At 34.4% G+C, this 18,055-nt stretch overlaps 2 protein-coding genes across 2 annotated transcripts; both read right to left on the reverse strand.

Moving 5' to 3' along the window:
* Positions 1 to 211: 211 nt before the first annotated feature.
* Positions 212 to 7,121, reverse strand: LOC111807047 (probable ATP-dependent DNA helicase CHR12). The gene is made up of 12 exons (XM_023692620.1): positions 6,788 to 7,121; positions 6,258 to 6,414; positions 5,882 to 5,946; positions 5,438 to 5,626; positions 4,781 to 4,930; positions 3,898 to 4,293; positions 3,457 to 3,716; positions 3,049 to 3,264; positions 2,463 to 2,670; positions 2,227 to 2,374; positions 1,507 to 2,112; positions 212 to 1,261 (listed from the first exon to the last, which is right to left on the reverse strand). The coding sequence occupies exons 1-12, from the start codon at positions 6,968 to 6,970 to the stop codon at positions 552 to 554; spliced, it is 3,288 nt and encodes a 1,095-aa protein (XP_023548388.1). The 5' UTR covers positions 6,971 to 7,121; the 3' UTR covers positions 212 to 551.
* A 769-nt stretch (positions 7,122 to 7,890) lies between these two features.
* Positions 7,891 to 14,647, reverse strand: LOC111807514 (protein phosphatase 2C 70-like). The gene is made up of 13 exons (XM_023693261.1): positions 14,417 to 14,647; positions 13,355 to 13,541; positions 13,078 to 13,251; positions 12,801 to 12,976; positions 12,540 to 12,698; positions 11,336 to 11,479; positions 11,186 to 11,247; positions 10,605 to 10,740; positions 9,639 to 9,733; positions 9,202 to 9,317; positions 8,372 to 8,501; positions 8,224 to 8,278; positions 7,891 to 8,127 (listed from the first exon to the last, which is right to left on the reverse strand). Exons 1-13 carry the CDS (start codon positions 14,633 to 14,635, stop codon positions 7,969 to 7,971), a joined length of 1,812 nt encoding a protein of 603 aa, XP_023549029.1. The 5' UTR covers positions 14,636 to 14,647; the 3' UTR covers positions 7,891 to 7,968.
* Positions 14,648 to 18,055: the final 3,408 nt, after the last annotated feature.

Raw genomic sequence — 18,055 nt, forward strand, 5'->3', positions numbered from 1 at the left:
GAGAGATGTGAAAGTAATTGTCTTGCCACCTTTATGACTAAGATAATAATTTGACTTGTGCCTTTATGATCAAGCATTTGTTCTCTCGAAACCCATCTTCGTCATAACCAAACTTCATATCTCGAACTTGGTTCGAAGAGCCGAGGAGAGATATATATGAGACCATATCGGGCCTTTTTTTTCACCTTTGAAAGAAGCTTTAATGCAATTGTGGAAAAATGGGAAGATTTTCTAAGCATTTCAGGTCAAAGCCTACAATTAATGAAGAGGCTTTATATAGAACAGTAGAACAGTGGACAGAGAACAGTATGCATATCAATATGTCTACTACACCTACAAAACACCACAAGTTTTACAAACACATTGAATGGATGGAAGTTGGCCATTGTGCTTTAAAAGGATCACACTGTTATTCATTTCTTCTCCTTCAGAACTTCCACTCAATCAGCAGCTGATAAATCTGTAATTCCTGAGCTGAACTCAGAAGGAAGCTGAAGTAATGGCACTCTTTTCCGATTTACGGGGTCTCCCTTGACGTTTCGACTCTATAATCAAGCCCATCCGTTTCCTCTTCCATTGGAGTTATGTCTAGAATCTGTGGAGCCTTGGACATAGCTCGATCGCTTCTTCTTGTGTGTTTTCCATGTTATTACGCATCGACTCCATTCGCTTCCTGATTCGGCCAAGATTTCGTGTTTTCTAATACTTACCCCCCCTTCGGACTTTTGTCTCTTTGGGGTTGGTTCTAAACCTGAATTGTCTTCGCTTGTTCCCTCGCTCGTTACAGGCACGTTATCATCGTATTCTATCAGCTTATCCTCTGCTCTTGAGCTGACAATATTGCTGGTTGATACACTGCCTTCACGTGAGGGAGTCTCTCTTCTATTTGCTTTCATAGAAAGGTTTGGAATTTCTCCATTCTCCACAGCTTTCATCCACTGCAAATCACTCAGTGTATCAGCATAAACCACCTCCTTTCTTCTTCGTTTTCCAGCGACACTGAGAATTTCCGAACCCTTGTTCTTCTCTTCGTTACCGTCGGGTACCGAGTATACCCACTCAGGTACCTCGTGTTCTTCCATCAAACGAGATCTATATTTCTCCTTCTGTCTTCTTTCTTCGTCCATTTTCTCGAAAAGCCAGAATTCTTCGTCTGATCGAGCTGCAAGGCGATTGATTTCTCTCTCACTTGGCACGTCAGTGCCAAGTGCACTCGTTCCTCTGCGCATAATCTCCTCCAACATCTCTCTTCGGTCTTGAGCTGGAAGAGACAAACGGAGGGAGAATCAAAGTGAATGGAAAACCAATAATAGAAAAGCTGAAGGCAGTGTAAATAAGCCATCAAGAAACTAAGGGTGGAAATTTGAGAGCTAAGGGACGGAGTTCTCGAGAAAATGTCGTATATTCGAACCTCTCAAGAACAAACTAAAATAAAGGATCCAAGCACTAGTTTTGAACCAAACGGCATCATAGTATTCATGGTTATTATATATAGAAATAACAAACCTGTTGAAGTTGTGTTGAAAAGTCCAGCTTGGATAACCTTGGCATCAATCCCCATCTTCTGTTTTGCACGCTCCAGGATAACCTCTTCAACTGATCCAACACTAACCAGAACAAACACCCTTACTTCCTTCTTTTGTCCGATACGGTGAGCTCGATCCTCTGCCTGTTGGTCCATTTGAGGATTCCAATCACTGTCAAAGATAATAACAGTATCTGCAGTCTGTAAGTTCAAACCTAAACCACCCGCACGAGTACTCAAGAGAAACATGAAAAACGGGGAGTCCGGAGCATTAAATTGCTTCACTAGAGACCCTCTTTCTTCAGTTTTTGTCGAACCATCAAGTCGGAGATATCTAAACTCATGGAGTTGAAGATAAATTTCAAGAACGTCCATAAGACGAGTCATTTGGGAGAAAAGCAGGACTCTATGCCCAGTTCTATGTAGCTTCGGGAGCAGACGATCAAGTAGTTCAAATTTCCCAGAAGCTCTGACGATCTCCTCCTTGCGCCAAATATTATAATCTCCCAAAACAAAAAGATATGGATGATTACAACACTTTCTCAGCTGCATCGTTAAATTTTGTAGGGACTTCGATTTGCCAGAACCTGCCAAGCAAATAGCTGTTAACTAATGCAGTAAAAGAATTTAAGGTAACTAAGTTCAGAAGGACAACAACATATTCAAATCAAAATATATAGCAAGTTTCATGAGCAGCATACCCGTGTCAACTCTGCCAATAGAAGTTACTTGTTGATAGTATACTTTCTGCCATTCTGACATATCACATTTTAGTATGACTTGTGACTTTTCAGGTAGATACTTTTCCACCTCGTCCTTTTTTCGCCTCAATATGAATGGCCTAATAACCTAAAGAGAAATATATCAGAAAGGCAGACGAAAAGAAGAAAAAGAAAATATTAACTCAAACGTGGAGGAGCGAATAGACAATGCCCACATGATGCAGACGACGAATGATCAATAGCTCTTCTTCATCTGTCAGTGTAACATCACTCCGATCTGCAAATGGTGCATTGAACCACTCCTGGAAATTCTGGACAGAATTAAATATATGCGGCAGGAGAAAATTAAGCAGGGACCATAATTCCTGCAAACTGTTCTGGATAGGTGTACCAGTTAAAAGAAGTCTACGTTTGATCTGGTAGCTGCAAACAAGGAAATGTTTCAAATATGTAAAGCTCCGAACTCTATATTTTAATGCATAATGGATAAAGATTTGAAGGAGCATTAAGGCATGATTTTGAGAAAAGTAGCTGCACAGGAAATGTTTCAAATACATAAAACTCCAATTTCTATTTTAATACGTGAAGGGTAAAGATTTAACATTAAGGCACGATTTTGAGAAAAGTATCTCCTACAGTTAAAAACGAACTAACTTGACAAGCTCTCTCAGAAAAAAGTGTATATCACAGAGAGAAAAAAAAAAGACCTTAACATACGTTACTTGAATATATTTTAAGCTCAGATACGAAATAGTATTTGAAACTACGAGAAAAAAGGCATCTCAGGAATTAGTATCATACCCTGCAAGTGTTTGTGCAAGAGCACAATCACGATTTTTCAGCCGATGGCCTTCATCAACAATCATATAATACCAGTGTATTTTCTTCAAAAATGATTTATCTCTCATAATGAGATCATAATGTGTAATCAAGACACTAAATTTTCCTTCACTCAATAGCTCCTCCTTTATAGCCTTTCTCTCCTCCTGACGCCCATCGTAAAGAACAGCAGCGATACTGGATAAGAAACAAAAACAAGAACGATTCCAATGTGAATCTATTCTGAATATAAACATGTGCATATCTCTAGGAAAAAAATTTGTCATTCCAATCTGAATATTGCATATTTAACAACTACAAAGACAGATACGTAAAGCAGAGAGAATGAAAAGAATGTGCTAGGGAACTGAGGGTAATGTTCTTCCGTACCTCGGGGCCCATGTTGTAAATTCATGAATCCAGTTTGGAAGTACAGCCTTGGGAGCAACTATTAAATGAGGTCCAGTCACATCCTTGTATTCCATGAGGTAAGCAATCAATGAGATCGTTTGTATAGTTTTTCCGAGTCCCATTTCATCAGCCAATATTCCATTTAAATTGTTATTGAATAATGAAAGCATCCACTGAAGTCCTTCTATTTGGTAGGGCCTCAATTCTCCTCCTTGTAGCATGGAAGGCTGCTCAGTGACCTATAAATTGAATTTTTAGTCAGACTTCCCGGTTCGTAGAATGTTTTAACAGTTCAGTACATGCAGAATTATAGTCATTTGATTCTAAGTTCTTATAAAACTCTTTGGAAATAAGTATAGACCAGAAAAAATGGATTCAACTTTGAAAAAGCAATGCAATACATATGAAGTTCTTGGGTACCTTTTCCTGAATTGCATGAATGGCAGAGTTATATTGTCGCTGTCCTTCAAGCAAATCACCACTTTCATAATTGCGGTCAGAATCAGTGGCGTCTAAATCTTCATCCATGAGTAGTTCTTGAGGGGTTGCATTCTTTGAAGAATCCAATTCCTGTAAATCAACATCCGATTCATCCAAGGTCTCAATGCCATCAGAGAGTTTAGAATCTTTCTGTCTTTGAACAGCAGCACCCAAGTTAACAAGTAGTTTGTTTGTTTCTTCAAGAAGTGTTGTTAATCGTTCATTCTTGCTCTCCTTAACCAATCTCATGTAAGCTTCTTGATCATCTGCCTTTAGTGCTTGGAACCTCAGTTTTTCTGCCCTGGTAGCACGTTGTCTTTGTCTTCCATGCCATGCCTGTCCAAATATCACGTGATAAAATTATTTTTCAAGGGCAAGGTAATTGAAAGAATGTAGACCTAACAAATTTTCTAAATCATTCATAATTTCTTTTCACTCCAAGAACAGAAAACGGTATTGCTAAGCTTCCATAATTGTAAACTGATAGAAGTAGAACTGAAGTATTAGTTTATTGAAAAGAATGAGTTACAAAAATCTCGAGCATAGGTGAAGTTTGGCTTCCTTTTTCTACAATGTACACCCTGCCTTCTTCTCAGCTTACTCCATCTACCGATAACAGCCACTCATTGTAAGTGCACAACAAGCTCAGTTCATTGTCCTAACCCCTAACTAGCCAGCCAACCATAACTATCCCTCCCTTCTAGCACAAGTAAAATGCTCCACAGTCTATTTGTATCAGAATTTAAAGCACAGTTCCTAATATGAAAATCTCCTCCTTGCAAAATCAAAATTAAGAAAAGGACAGAATTTAAATAGGCAATACCTGAACTCCGTCATTTCTCTGTTTCCGACGTTTTACAGAAGCTTGAATTTGTAAATGGAATTCACGAACAGCATTTAGTATCTCAGCAAAAAACTTTCTTTTCCTAGTTTCGATTTGGTTTTTCTCCTCCTCTTCTAACCTTGATGTCCTCTGCAAAAACAGGTTTCTTCTATTTTAATAGAGCATACAACAAGCAATTTCATTGGAGATTATATATCTTTTCCTTTTTCTTACACAAAGTCATATATTTTTCATAATAGTTTCTTGAGCTAACACTTTTTCATAATCCTCAAAGTTCGCAAGAGCACCTGTTGGAGATTTTTTTTTTTTTTGGGGGTGGATAAGAAGTGATGTTTCATAAGAACAAATATGGAAAGGTGATAGAAAAGGGCATCAACCCAAGGTCATATAGTCACAAAAATTCTTCAAGTTGGCATTCTTCAAAGAAGCCCTATACTGAATCCTAAATTTCACATCCCTTCAAGTTGCATACGCCTTTTTAATTGCCTTTTGATAGCGAAAAATTAACCAGTAGAGTAACAGTTCTATTCAAGTAACAATCTAATAATATGATTTGTGTATCTCACACAGTGCATGGAGTCAAATATTCAGTGGAACATGAAAGGAAAACAGAAATGATCATCAGAGGAAAATAACCTCAGCATCCCGCTTCTTTCGCAGTTGATCATCAGCTTCCATGGCAAAAGCATCTCCTACACCATATGGTGGACGGTGCAATCGCATCATGCCCCAATCAAATAATTGTTTGTCTGGGTATGCACAAGTTGCTTGAAGCCAGTACTCTGAACTCACATCAGATCGTACCTTTTTTTGCAAATCTAGTAACTGCCATGAAATGGCGATCATCAATCAGTACCAAAAGAAAATGTGTACAGGCACATCTATTTATCATCATCAACAGAATGTCAATACTCAAGCTATGCAACCATTTAATAGCCAATATGGAAACTTTCTGTTCTAGTATTTAAGAAAAATTTTAAGAAAATAACTTTTAAAAAAATTTAACACTAAACGAAGATGAATCAACATTTTATAAACAATCAAAACAAACGTGAAGAATATTTTCTATAGCAAGATTACCTTTAATCCATACAGTTCAAGCAAGCACTTCGTCTGTAAGTCTTCCCCTCTACTTGAAGGTAATTCTGGTTCAAGATTTTAAATGAATAAGTAACAATCAATGAGCTATTTAACGAACCCTTAACCAAATGCAAACGTATAAAGACAGCGCCCAGCACCAAAATAGAGTAATTTGGGAGTAGCATATAGCAGTACAAGTCATAACCGCTAATGCAGCACAACACATAATGTAGTGCTTCTATTCACAGGTTTTTTTTTTTTTTTTACTCAAGTCATAATTAACATTATGCTAGTTTCTGATTCCGGCAGAAAGAGCAATGACCTACAGAACAGAGCCAGAAGAAAAGTTCAATATCTCAAATTTTAACCCAACTACCTTCTAGATCATTCAACCGCCATTGTATTTGACCTCGATAACGTTCTTCTCTCAATTGTTCCAACCCAGAACCAGATTCAAAATTTGAACGTTGCTTAGCCAAAGCATCTCCAAGGTCACTCAATAGATCTTCTTGAACAGAATCTCCAAGCTCATCCTGTACCAGGAACAAGAAGACAAGATTCAAAACGCTGTAGCACAACTCCACACACAGAAGTTTGTTTCTACATTAGTTCTAGAAGAACCTAGACCGTCACCTTCCTATAAATTAGCAACATTAGCTCAACCATGATCTATTTAAACAATTTTAAAAAAAAAATCCAAACCTTCACAATTACCATCCAGCATCGATTAAGCCACCACACAAAACTAACAATAGCCGACAAATAAGTTTAAAAAAAATCCAGAAAAGGGAAGTAGAACTAAAATTACAAATCACCAGAACTCCAAAAAAAATCGAACAAAGCAGAGAAAACCCTAAAGCAAGAGGCGGAGAAGTAGAGAAGCAAAAGGGAATCGAGAATCAATACCGAATCACTGAGAGCAGCGGGATCTTGATCCGGAGGAGCGGAGTAAATGGAAGAAACAGCTTCAAAGAGGTCGGGAGGAAGAGGGAGATTCCGGGAGAGTAAATTGAGAGCAGAGATGAGGGATCTGGTGGAGTGAAGGTGGTCGAGAGGAGGGAGGTCGGTGTCGAAATGCGCCATATTCATGGCGGGAGAGAAGGAAGAAGAAGGGGTTATTTATATTTGACGCCTAATTTGAAGAATTAAAATTGAATTTTTTTGAGAAAATTAAATTAAAATCCTTTTTTTCCGCCTTCTTCCTTCTTCTGTGTGTTCTTTGCCAGGCGCCTCGCCTCCTTCCCCTACTCCCCTCTTCCGTAACCAAACAGCCCTCTTCCTCCTATTTGAAATGTCGATAATACCCTTCAAATATCCAATCATTTCCCATTTTTATTTTTTATTTTTATTTTATTTACTTTCAATATCTTTTTTTTTTTTTATTAAAATACTTTTATAAAAATTTCAAACCCGACACCCGACCCCGATATTTATTGTAATCTCTAACACGCTAAATTTACAAAGTTGTTGGTATTGTGTGAATAAAAATTATGCAAATTATGCTTCGTAAATGGATCTTTCCGTTCTAATACTCCATCCGAGAGTTATCCGTATTTATCAAATTCAAATTTGTTCGCTATTGGATCAAATGATGATTGTTGCTATATGTTACAATAACGAATCATTGAAATATCCCCTATATGGATAATACCCATTCTAGTTCAACGAGCCTAATTGTTTTATTTCGAAACAAACCACGGGGCGATTTGTCCTATTCAGATATTCACGACCAAGAAATGATTAAATTGATGAGAGGTTAAGGTCAAAGCATACAATATATAGTTACGATAATGCATGTTCACCAATTTAGAAACAAATTTTTTTTTATTTTGGTCATAATCATTAGATTATGCATACGATAATGCATACGGGTTCGGATTATTTCTCTCGTTTTCAAATACATATATATCAAACTTGTATTAATAATTTATTTTCAGACATTAAGTACAATAATATGTGAAATTAATTAATATATATTATCGATAATATACAGTAAAAAAAAAAAAAAGGAATTTAAAAAAATGATGGATTTGACATAACCATTACTACAACAGTGGCATATAACATCTGTAATACATAATTAATTATCATGGTTCAACTTTACAAGTGATTCTATGAGAAACCTCAAAATCTAAGAAAATTATGGATGTATTATCTTTTGTACGCAGTGTTCTAGCCTCCCCCAACAAAAAATTGGCAACCTTCTCCGCTGAGTTTTCTGCACCTCCGGAGTATCTCTCCCTGGCCTGTGTAGCAGTAGCAGCAGCAGCAGCAGCAGCAGCAGCAATTTACAGTCACAATCAAGACACATTTCAAGAACAAAGGGGAAAGAAAAATGGTACCTGATGCACCAGCTGGATTGCCTTCTTCATGCTAATCACATCCCAGAAGCCATCGCTGTGATTGTTGCAGAATCATGAGGTAAATTTGAGATTTAATATGAGCAGAAAGAGGTGGGGTGAATTGATGATGATCGCAAGTAAAAATCACCTTGCCATCACTGCAAAAGCTTTGCTTCCTTGATCTATATGGACGACTTCACTGATATAAGGTTCGGAACTGAAACGAGGGTCTTGTTGTTTAAGGAACTTGTCTCCGAGCATCCTAGCAAGGTTCAAGCCTGAGTCACGGAGGGAGGCAAGACGTGTTAATGATTTAGGTATTTTAAGAAAAGGATTTAGATATTTTAGGAATAAATTGTACTCAATTTCCCTTTTTCCGAAACACTAACGAAATCATGGTTTCCAGAAGAATGTTAACTTCTATAATCCATAGGGTGAAGCAAAGAGCGGTTCGGTTAGAAGCATCTAACCCGCACTCAATCCAATAAGCAAGCACATAAGCATAAGCAAAACGAATCCCTTTCTCTTTCAGGATTCAAAGATTATGCTAAAGCACATGCATATAGAGAGAAGCAAAAGACAAATATACCAATTAGCCAGCGGTAGCCTCTACTATAAACACCCCTCTACCCTACCAAAATTTTAATTCCAAGAAATCTCAAGTAGCAAAGTGTAGTAGTAGTATTCTACAAGAGTCTTGTAATCTCTTCTCGATTGGTGTTAATAAAGAGTGCAATCGTTTCCCACGAAGAATCTGTGTTGTAGTGTGAGAAGAGTGCAATCGTTTCCCACGAAGAATCTGTGTTGTAGTGTGAGAAACATGGCTAACATTCAAAAATAAATATTCTCCTCGATTGGTGTTAATAAAGAGTGCGATTGTTCATTGTTTCCCACGAAGAATTTGTGTTGTAGTGTGAGAAACATGGCTAACATTCAAAAATAACTATTCGTTAATGTGAAGGACGAATTTTCCGTTACCACATAAACGAGTCTCCCCCTCTTTCAGTGGTTCTCCTGCTTGTTCTATTCGTTGTCTTTCTGAAATGCTAGTTATTCTGTGATCTTCTGTCATCTTCATCCGCTTCCCATGAACACTGAAACAAAAGTAAAAGACAGCAACAATAGGTAAAGAAAACTTTATCCACGAACGGTCAAAAACTAACTTTTTTCCTTTTGTTTTGAATGAAGTGGTCAAGAGCTCATTGGAACTGCATTTCTGCTAAAAGAAAAGCCATAATCTTCTACCTCACAACAGAAGCAACTTAAGATCCTTTCAAGTACCTATAAGATGTCCTCTTAAGATCCTTCATTGTTCGTTTTTTTTTTTTTTTTTTTTTTTTTTTTTTTTTTTNATTCAATGGATACTCGCATTCTGATAACCCAATAAGTAAACAAATAAAATTATAAACACATACTTCAGAACACAAGCAGAGTCCCCAACATTCGCACATTGCACAAAGTAATTTTCATCACTATCAGTCCATACTAAGAGCACCGTGGCAGTACAACCCTGGGAAGAAAATGATTAGAGCCATTAATACTAAAACATTTGTTGCCAACAACGATACTAACAAAGTTCAAATATATATGTAGCATTCATAAAATTTCATTCCTCACATAAATTCATCATATTACACAAAATTATTTTTCAATAGCATTATTTTGAACGACGTATTCTTGTCATGTACGGGTAGAAAATCCTTGAAAGGGCATTGCTGCGGACAACGATACTAATAAAGTTTTTTAGTAACCCATTTGTGCATACAGAGAAAGAGATTCTATTTCTAATATATATATATATATATATATATATTATTCATAAAATTTCACTTCACATAAACTCATCATATTAAACAAAATTACATTTAAATAGCATTAGTTCGAACGATGTACACTTGTCATGTACAGATAGAAAATCCTTGAAAAGAGCATTGCAGAAGCCAACAACGATACTAACAGTGTTTTTTTTATAAAAAAAAGTATAATAATAACCCCTTTGTGCATACAGAGAAAGAGATTCTATTTCTAATAAAAAATATATATATCATTCATAAAATTCCATTTATCACAAATTCATCATATTACATATAAATTTTAAATAGCATTAGTTCGAACGATGTATTCTTGTCATGTACAGGTAGAAATCCTTGAAAAGGGCATTGCTGCAGTGTCTAGGCACCCTGTGTCATGCTTATTTGATAAACAATATTTGGGATAAGAATAAAGAACTTAAGACAAAATAAATATTGCTACAGTGTCTATGCACCCTGCGTCATGCTTCTATTGATAAACAATATTTGGGACAAGAATAAAGAACTTAAGAGAAAATACATATTAAGCTCTGAAATACTAAAAATAAATTCAAGGGAAGGTGAAGAAACCTCATAATAGTGATTCATGCAAGCTTCAGTCTGAGAAAATGCTTGTCTAAGAACATCTGAAGCATCACGAAGGGATACTACCCTCTCCCTTTTCAGTGGATCAGATAGAATTGTGGCAACCTTCGCAGGAAGAATCCTAGAGAGTAGAAATATTATCAATTAGTATAGTAGCGAGTAAAAGCTCATCACTCGAGTCAATCTGTCATGGAACTTAACAGGAAACTATGACAGGTCTTCAAATATATGAGCGCAATTCTTCCCATAAAAAGTCAAACAGCACAGAAACGCCATACTGTCTCTATGTACAAATTCAAATTCCAGAAGACTTTACATTTACTTCTGTGACTCGTCAATTTTACATTTCCATAAAATGCACCCTTGGCAGAACCATTCTGAGAACAATTTGAAAAAAAAATCATTACGTTTTCTATCTAAGAGTACATCATGAATGCCTTACTGAAGTTTCTGGAAAGTCTCCCAAGATTTCTGGCATTTAAATGTTAAATATCTTCATGTTTCTTTTAGGTTGATCACAAAAGTAACAGTTATAAGCAACACTGAAGTTGAAAACATATACTAACTCGCTAGCAGATTTGGCGGCCCCTACTCCACTATGTCCATCGCAGACACCAAAGAGTCCAAACTGCCAGATAAATGTCCACGCAAGTTAAGTTGTTTTGGCATGCATGTTGTAAACTAAAAAAAAATACACAAATTGCCAGCACCAAAACCTGATCAACCCCAGCAAGAGGCCATTGATAATAGCAAACATCTTCCATGGCATGCTTTTTTCCACCTCGACGTAAAGCCATTGGATCTGAAGCCAACCCAACTCCAAAGGGAATATGATTCTCAATCTGAGATGTTATATGAACCTGCCAAATAGATAAAATATTAAGCTAAGTCCTAAACCATGCTGAAACTCTCAACCCAAAAAAAAGTTGAATGCTTTTAAGTTAATGATATAAGCCACAAACAAAGATCACTTGGTAGTACCCCCACAGACATAAAAATGAAAACTCTATGCTTTTAGGTAAATCAAGGTTAAAAGGCCAAAATCAAAATCTCCTACCAACTGAAATATAATGGAACCAATTTAAGGAATCAACAAGGAAAAGCCCAGGGAATTATGAAAAGTCCCTTCAGTTGGTGTTAATCAAGGCAGAATTGTCATTATCAAAACAAAAAAACAATAATAATCATAATGAGCTCGACAGGGAGACTATTAAGTCTATGATGTCCAAATATCCATACATTTCCTAGAAGTATCTTTAAACATTCTGAAATTCATTTCCACCTGAAACCTCCTGGCTATCCCATTAGTAGCATTTTCCTATAAACGTTTGAGGGGATGACCTACAAGAAGTTTCTAAAGAGCAGAAGAAATTTGGCGAGAAAAGCACCAAACCATATTGAGATCTCGCAGGAGTTATCCATAACATTTAAGTAAGAATAATAGTGAAGCAAAAGACGGTATAATAGTCAAACGTATGTACAAATGTAGTATATATGCCTTTCTTAGCTCTGATGTAACCAAAATAATTAATAGTCAAACGTATGTACAAATGGTCCTGGAAAAGAGCTCCATACGCTCAATGAAAAAAATATTAATCTCTTCAGACTTTTTATAGAAACGGATAAGAAATTTTTCACAAATAATCAAAAGTTCATACTCGAGAATAAATACTACTATAATGGCATTTTCCTTCTATAAGCAGGATTGTGTTTCCCTATGTGTATCTCAACTAATGTTACATGACTCTACAACATTAGGTGTTGAGAAACTTGTAATATTTAAAAAGGCGGCTTCATGGTTTGAACCCGTGACCTCAAAAACATCTTTACAGTTTTCTACTCTGAGCCAACCCATGATGATTACAGCTATATTGAGAAATTACTATATTAAGTAACAAATACAGGGGCAAGTCAACTTACATACACTTTGGAGGTTGTACCAAGAGTTATAACATCTCCACTCACAAGCTCAATTGGATCACCCCAATGTCTACTTCCAGAATCAGGATTGTTGATAGGTTGAGAATTTAATAAAGTCCCATTTAAGCTACCCAAGTCCACAAGCTCCCATTTCATATTCTGCATACCATAATAGTGTAGTAATAAGCAGAACACACATGAGTAAAGACAAACTTAAATGTAGATTGTCATTAGGAGGTGAACCACTATTGGAATATTTACATTTAGATTCCATTTTATCAAGGCGTGCTTCCCTGAGACTTCGGAATCCTTCAGCTGTAAATCACTAGGTGGTACTCTTCCAAGAGTCAACGGAAGCCTAGACGTGTCTGCAGAATGTATTGAATAACGCACCCCACGAGAAGGACCGGAGGTAACCTCCAAAGTGAGGTAACTTCCTGCACTTCTAACAGAAAGATATGAAGGTATGTTTTACATACTCGCAAACATTGCATTTAAAAATAGCCTCACTGAATAAATGAATGAGATGAAAAATTACTTTCATGTGAGGCATCTTGACTTGAAATTTCGTGGAGTTGATCACATTCTGGGCTCAATTTTGAATGCTTTTGAATTTCTGGAATCTGGTTTGCGAAGTAAGTTCGTTTAAGTGTTTGACCAACTGAAATAACTTCTAAATGATCGGGAACTACATCTGGAAACGATCTATCACCTGAGAGAAATGAATACATTATCCAAAAAAAAAATGAAGAATCAATAAACCATATACAATGAGAAAGATGCTCAAAGGACATTGACACAGCAGAGTCAAATACCCTGACTTAAATGGGGCGATGAAGATGGCGATCTTTGTTTATGAATCAGCCCGTACAATCTTGGGGACCGAAAATGTCCATCAGTTTGGAGTGCACCCTCCAAATCATAATCTCTAGGAAGCTCATTGGTTTGGCTTTGAGTGTCATCCGCAGCATCAGAGACAAGGGGTCTCTCAAGGTCAGGAACCTGAAAGAAAACATAGGAGGTTGCAACATGTAAGGAAAATCAAGAAGATGGTATCCTTGTAATCAATAATATAACTAAAAATATGACTCTAGCAACCACGATTGCATGATATCCATATCATTTCTTATATCTTTTACAAATTTTTGAAGGCTTGAACACATAAATGTTTTTAAAAATTAAAAAAAAAATAAAAAAAAATCTAAATCACACCAGAAAAATGCCAAATAATGAGGGTAAATCAAGTCAACCAAAGCATGTTGTCATTAATTACCATTACGTTGCTTGAAGGCACACATGCTGGTTACGGTGACAACAGTTTTAAAAAAATCATATTTTAGAGAGCTGAATCCAGCTATTAGGACGCGAAGGAAGGAGCTCATTAAGGGAAGCCACATGCACAGAGCCATTAGCCATACACAACAGAAGAACCATAAATCGTCTTCAAACAATAGATTCCAAGTGTTCACTCCAACATTTTCCAGATGAAGATCGCCGTTCTAGCAGAATCCAGAAGAGATACAATTACAAAACAAAAGCCCACGGATGAAAATCTTCGAGCCAAACTATCAACACTCATCAATTCAAAATCAACCCCCATCACGGAAACGAACTCATCAAGCCAAAAAGAAAAAAAGAGCCAAAAATAATCCAAATAACCCCCAACAGCTTGATCACTTAATAACCCCCCAACTCAAAAAAACCACTAAAAACTCCATCAATCAAACAACATTTGCCAAACCAGACGCAAAAAGAATTCAAATTCTACAACCTAAACGAAATCGATCGACACCGTTACACAAATCAAGCTAAGGGAAAGGAACAAGAGAAACGTAGAAAAACGAGAATAGAGAGAAAAATGATAGCAGGGAGGGAACCTTGATGGTGCGAGAACGAGAGAAGGAAAAGAAGCGCCATGGCTTGCAGGCAATGAGAAGGAAGAGGAGGAGGAGAAGAAGCAACATAAGGAGAAGGAGGACGACAATGCTCCCCGGAATCGCCATCGTCATCGCTCTCTCTCCCCTGTGAGAGAACAGATTTGCCTGGCCTTGGGGTTTTCGCGAGAAGGCCGCTTTGAAATGGTCGCACTCCCACATCGCTCTAAATCAATTTTTTCATTCCTTTCTTTGGCAAATTAATTAAAAACCTAAAAAAATAATTTTTTTTTTTAATTTTTCTACTTATTTTTTAATTTAGTTTTTATACATTTTTGCTCCCATAAATCTTTATTAATTACTTTAATTAGTTTTAACTAATTACATCTCAATTAATTAACACAAAATTAGGGGGTAAATATACAAAATCCTAAAAATTATGAACTAAATAAAAATTAAACTCATGACTCCTATAAATTTTTAAATTTATGGACTATAATAAAATCAAATTCGAAAATTAGGTATAAAAACGTAAAATATTAAAATTTAGGGAATAAAAGAAAAATATACTAAATTTTAGGGACTAAAAAAAAATATNTAAAAGAAAAATATACTAAATTTTAGGGACTAAAAAAAAATATACTAAATTTTAGGGACAACTAGGCATCATCCTCTAATTTTGTTAAGAATTACGTGTTTTAATGTCATTTTAGCCCTTCAACTTTTAAAATTTTTAAAATATTTATTTTGGTTCTACGATTATGTTTTAATTTACTAATTTTCAAAATTACTATTTTAGCCCTTAAACTTTTAAATCCCGACCACTTTAGTCAACAACTTTAAATCTATTTATCCAATAGTCAACTCTAACTTATTTGACTTCAGATAAAAGCTACATTGTTAATTTGTTAAAATTAAAATTTAAAAACATTTTAAAATTTTAATAACTAAAATAATTGAAATTTCACTATTTAACCCGAATTTATAATAATTATAAATTATACATTGAGATTGATTTCTCACTTCCCATGATTTATGATATTTATTTATTTTAATATATATATATATATATATATATATATTAAAAATGTTAAAAAATAATAATAAAAAAATAAATATAAAAAAAAACTTGATTTAATGGAGCGTGACAAATATGATCGTGCCAGGTCGTGACAGATGGGCCCCACAATCCATTATATACGGACCGTGATTCACGGAAGTCATAACGGGCCGATAAATCGGGCCGGACGATGATGATACAACTCTGGGCCACAATAGGTTATTGGGCCTTTCTTAACAACCTAATGGGCCTGTTAAATACGTGTTAATCCAACTAATCTCAATTTATTATTTAATTAAAAAAAAATTAACACCTTCCAATATAATTTTTAATCTTAATTCAACCCAACCTAACCCATAAACACTCCACAAGCGATAAAATATCAATAATAATAAAAGAATTAAATCCACATTTTCCATTTATTTCCAAATAAAAATATTAAATCAAATTTCCATTATTTTTTTTAAAATGATTCCACCTTATTTTTCTCACATAAATAATAAATATAAATTATATACTAATTGAAATAAAATTAATATGAATATTTAAAAAATAAATAAATAAATACCTGGTTGGTGGTAGGATGGGAATTAAGGTCTTGGAGTTGAACCATTGTTTAAATATTTTTTGAAATGATATAAAAATTTTATATATTTTAAGTGAAGAACAGAAATTGTTAGAAATATAATATAGTTACCAAAAATGGAAATTGAAATAATTTGGATATTAATTTTGATTAATTATTATTTATAAATGGTAGTGATATAAATATTTTGACTATGAATTAATTATTAATCAAACTACCAGGCAGTTATTAATTTAATGATTATTTTCTTTATATAATATTTTAAATATAATTCATAGGGCTTTCTCTTATTTTCAAATAATATATTTAATTAAAATTTGAATAAGAATGGGATGGATTTACCCTTCAAAATTTACCATAGAGTTTACTCCATCCATTCTTCAAAATTTACGCTTCTACCCGCTCTCCATTCACACGGTTCTCAAAGCATACCGCTTTCTTGCCCTTGTTTAATAAATAAAACTCTAGAGTTAAACATGTTTGACTTACAGTAATTTTGTATTATGTGAGTGATGATAAAGTAGGCTAAAAGGACTCGGGTTGGTTTGCTCTTAGTATGACAAGTAGAAAATTTGGTCATGTCACGAGAAAATGTTATGAATTTTAATCACTCATATTTCACTTCTAAGAGTAAAAAATGTCCCCCCATATCAGGATTTGGAATCTGTATGGCCCTGACATTCCCCGAGACATGGTCACGTTAGTCATTCCTCACTTGTAAGCGTAAAAACTATCCCACACAGACCAACACGAGTCCTTACAGCATGTATTGGTAGTGATTTTCAATTCTTTTAAACATTTCTTAGTCATCTTATATTCAAAATCGTTCTTATTCCGATATAACCTAATCATCGCTGAACACAACTCATGATAAAAATTGAGACAGTTATTTAATTATAAAGTTCAATTCACGAAATCGAAAGTGGAACGACGATCCATTCATGATTAAAAAAAAAAATCATCATCCGACTCGAGCACAAATCAAACGAACGAACTGGGATGTAGATAAAAAATCGATATCCTATCTATATCCAAACAAATATAAAACAAACAACAGCAGATCGAATTCCAAATAAAATAATCAGTGTCCTCGATCTTAAAAATTAAAAAAAAAAATTAAGTAAAAGAAAGCACTAACATGGTCAAGAAAGGTACAATGCATAATAATCAACATTTGAGTTAGTCCTTTCTTTGAGCTATGAATTAGATTCTATAATCTTTCCCAATAAAGTTTAGATTATTACAATATTAATTTCAATGGTGACAAATATATACATATATATATATATTAAAAAATTTAAACTAAAGTGTTAACTTTATAGGTTTTTATTCAATTTAATCGAGGATCATGACGCATACTTCTCCATTAATATTTTAATTATTTTGTTATTTTTTTAAAAAATAAACTATAATTATATAATGTTTGGGACTTTTTAAAACTAGGTTCATTGTATTTTTTTTTTAAATAAATAATAAGTGAAAATTAAAAACATGCCTTCATTATTATTTTATATATATATATATATATATATTTTCTACAAATAGTATGAGTTTTTAATTGTGATTTCAAGTAAAAAAATAATAAATCTAATTTAATTTGGATGAAAAGAGAATACATTTTTTACCATTTTATCATTTATTTATATATATATGAAAATTTTAAAATTTTAAAAATAAAAAATACATAAAAAACTATAAAAAAATTAATATATTTATTTTTAAAAACGGCTCGAAATAAGACTACTTTAAGCTAGGTTGGGTCGAATTCAAACATTTTTTTAAACTTTTATTAAATAATAAGTCCAGTCCAACCCAACTAAATCATAAATTTTAGAGTCAGTTGGAAGGATACTCGAGTTCGTTTATTCAAATTTTTATTTATTCTTTTTTTTTTAATTAATTATGACTAACATATCTGAATTAATACAATTATTAATTTGAGGATTTAATTGATCCAATCACCAAACTTAATTACCGTCGACATAAAACTTAATTA

This window comes from Cucurbita pepo, chromosome LG12 (genome assembly GCF_002806865.2).
Source record: "Cucurbita pepo subsp. pepo cultivar mu-cu-16 chromosome LG12, ASM280686v2, whole genome shotgun sequence".
NCBI lineage: Eukaryota > Viridiplantae > Streptophyta > Magnoliopsida > Cucurbitales > Cucurbitaceae > Cucurbita > Cucurbita pepo.

Excerpts from the sequence above, each read along its gene's own strand:
- LOC111807514 (XM_023693261.1), bottom strand. The coding sequence starts at position 14,635 with ATGTGGGAGTGCGACCATTTCAAAGCGGCCTTCTCGCGAAAACCCCAA. Across the intron at positions 13,542-14,416 it reads CTCGTTCTCGCACCATCAAG|GTTCCTGACCTTGAGAGACC; the intron begins GTTCCCTCCCTG and ends GTTTTCTTTCAG. Across the intron at positions 12,977-13,077 it reads TCAAGATGCCTCACATGAAA|GAAGTTACCTCACTTTGGAG; the intron begins GTAATTTTTCAT and ends TTAGAAGTGCAG.
- LOC111807047 (XM_023692620.1), bottom strand. The coding sequence starts at position 6,970 with ATGAATATGGCGCATTTCGACACCGACCTCCCTCCTCTCGACCACCTT. Across the intron at positions 3,265-3,456 it reads TTTACAACATGGGCCCCGAG|TATCGCTGCTGTTCTTTACG; the intron begins GTACGGAAGAAC and ends TTTCTTATCCAG. Across the intron at positions 1,262-1,506 it reads TTTCAACACAACTTCAACAG|CTCAAGACCGAAGAGAGATG; the intron begins GTTTGTTATTTC and ends TGTCTCTTCCAG.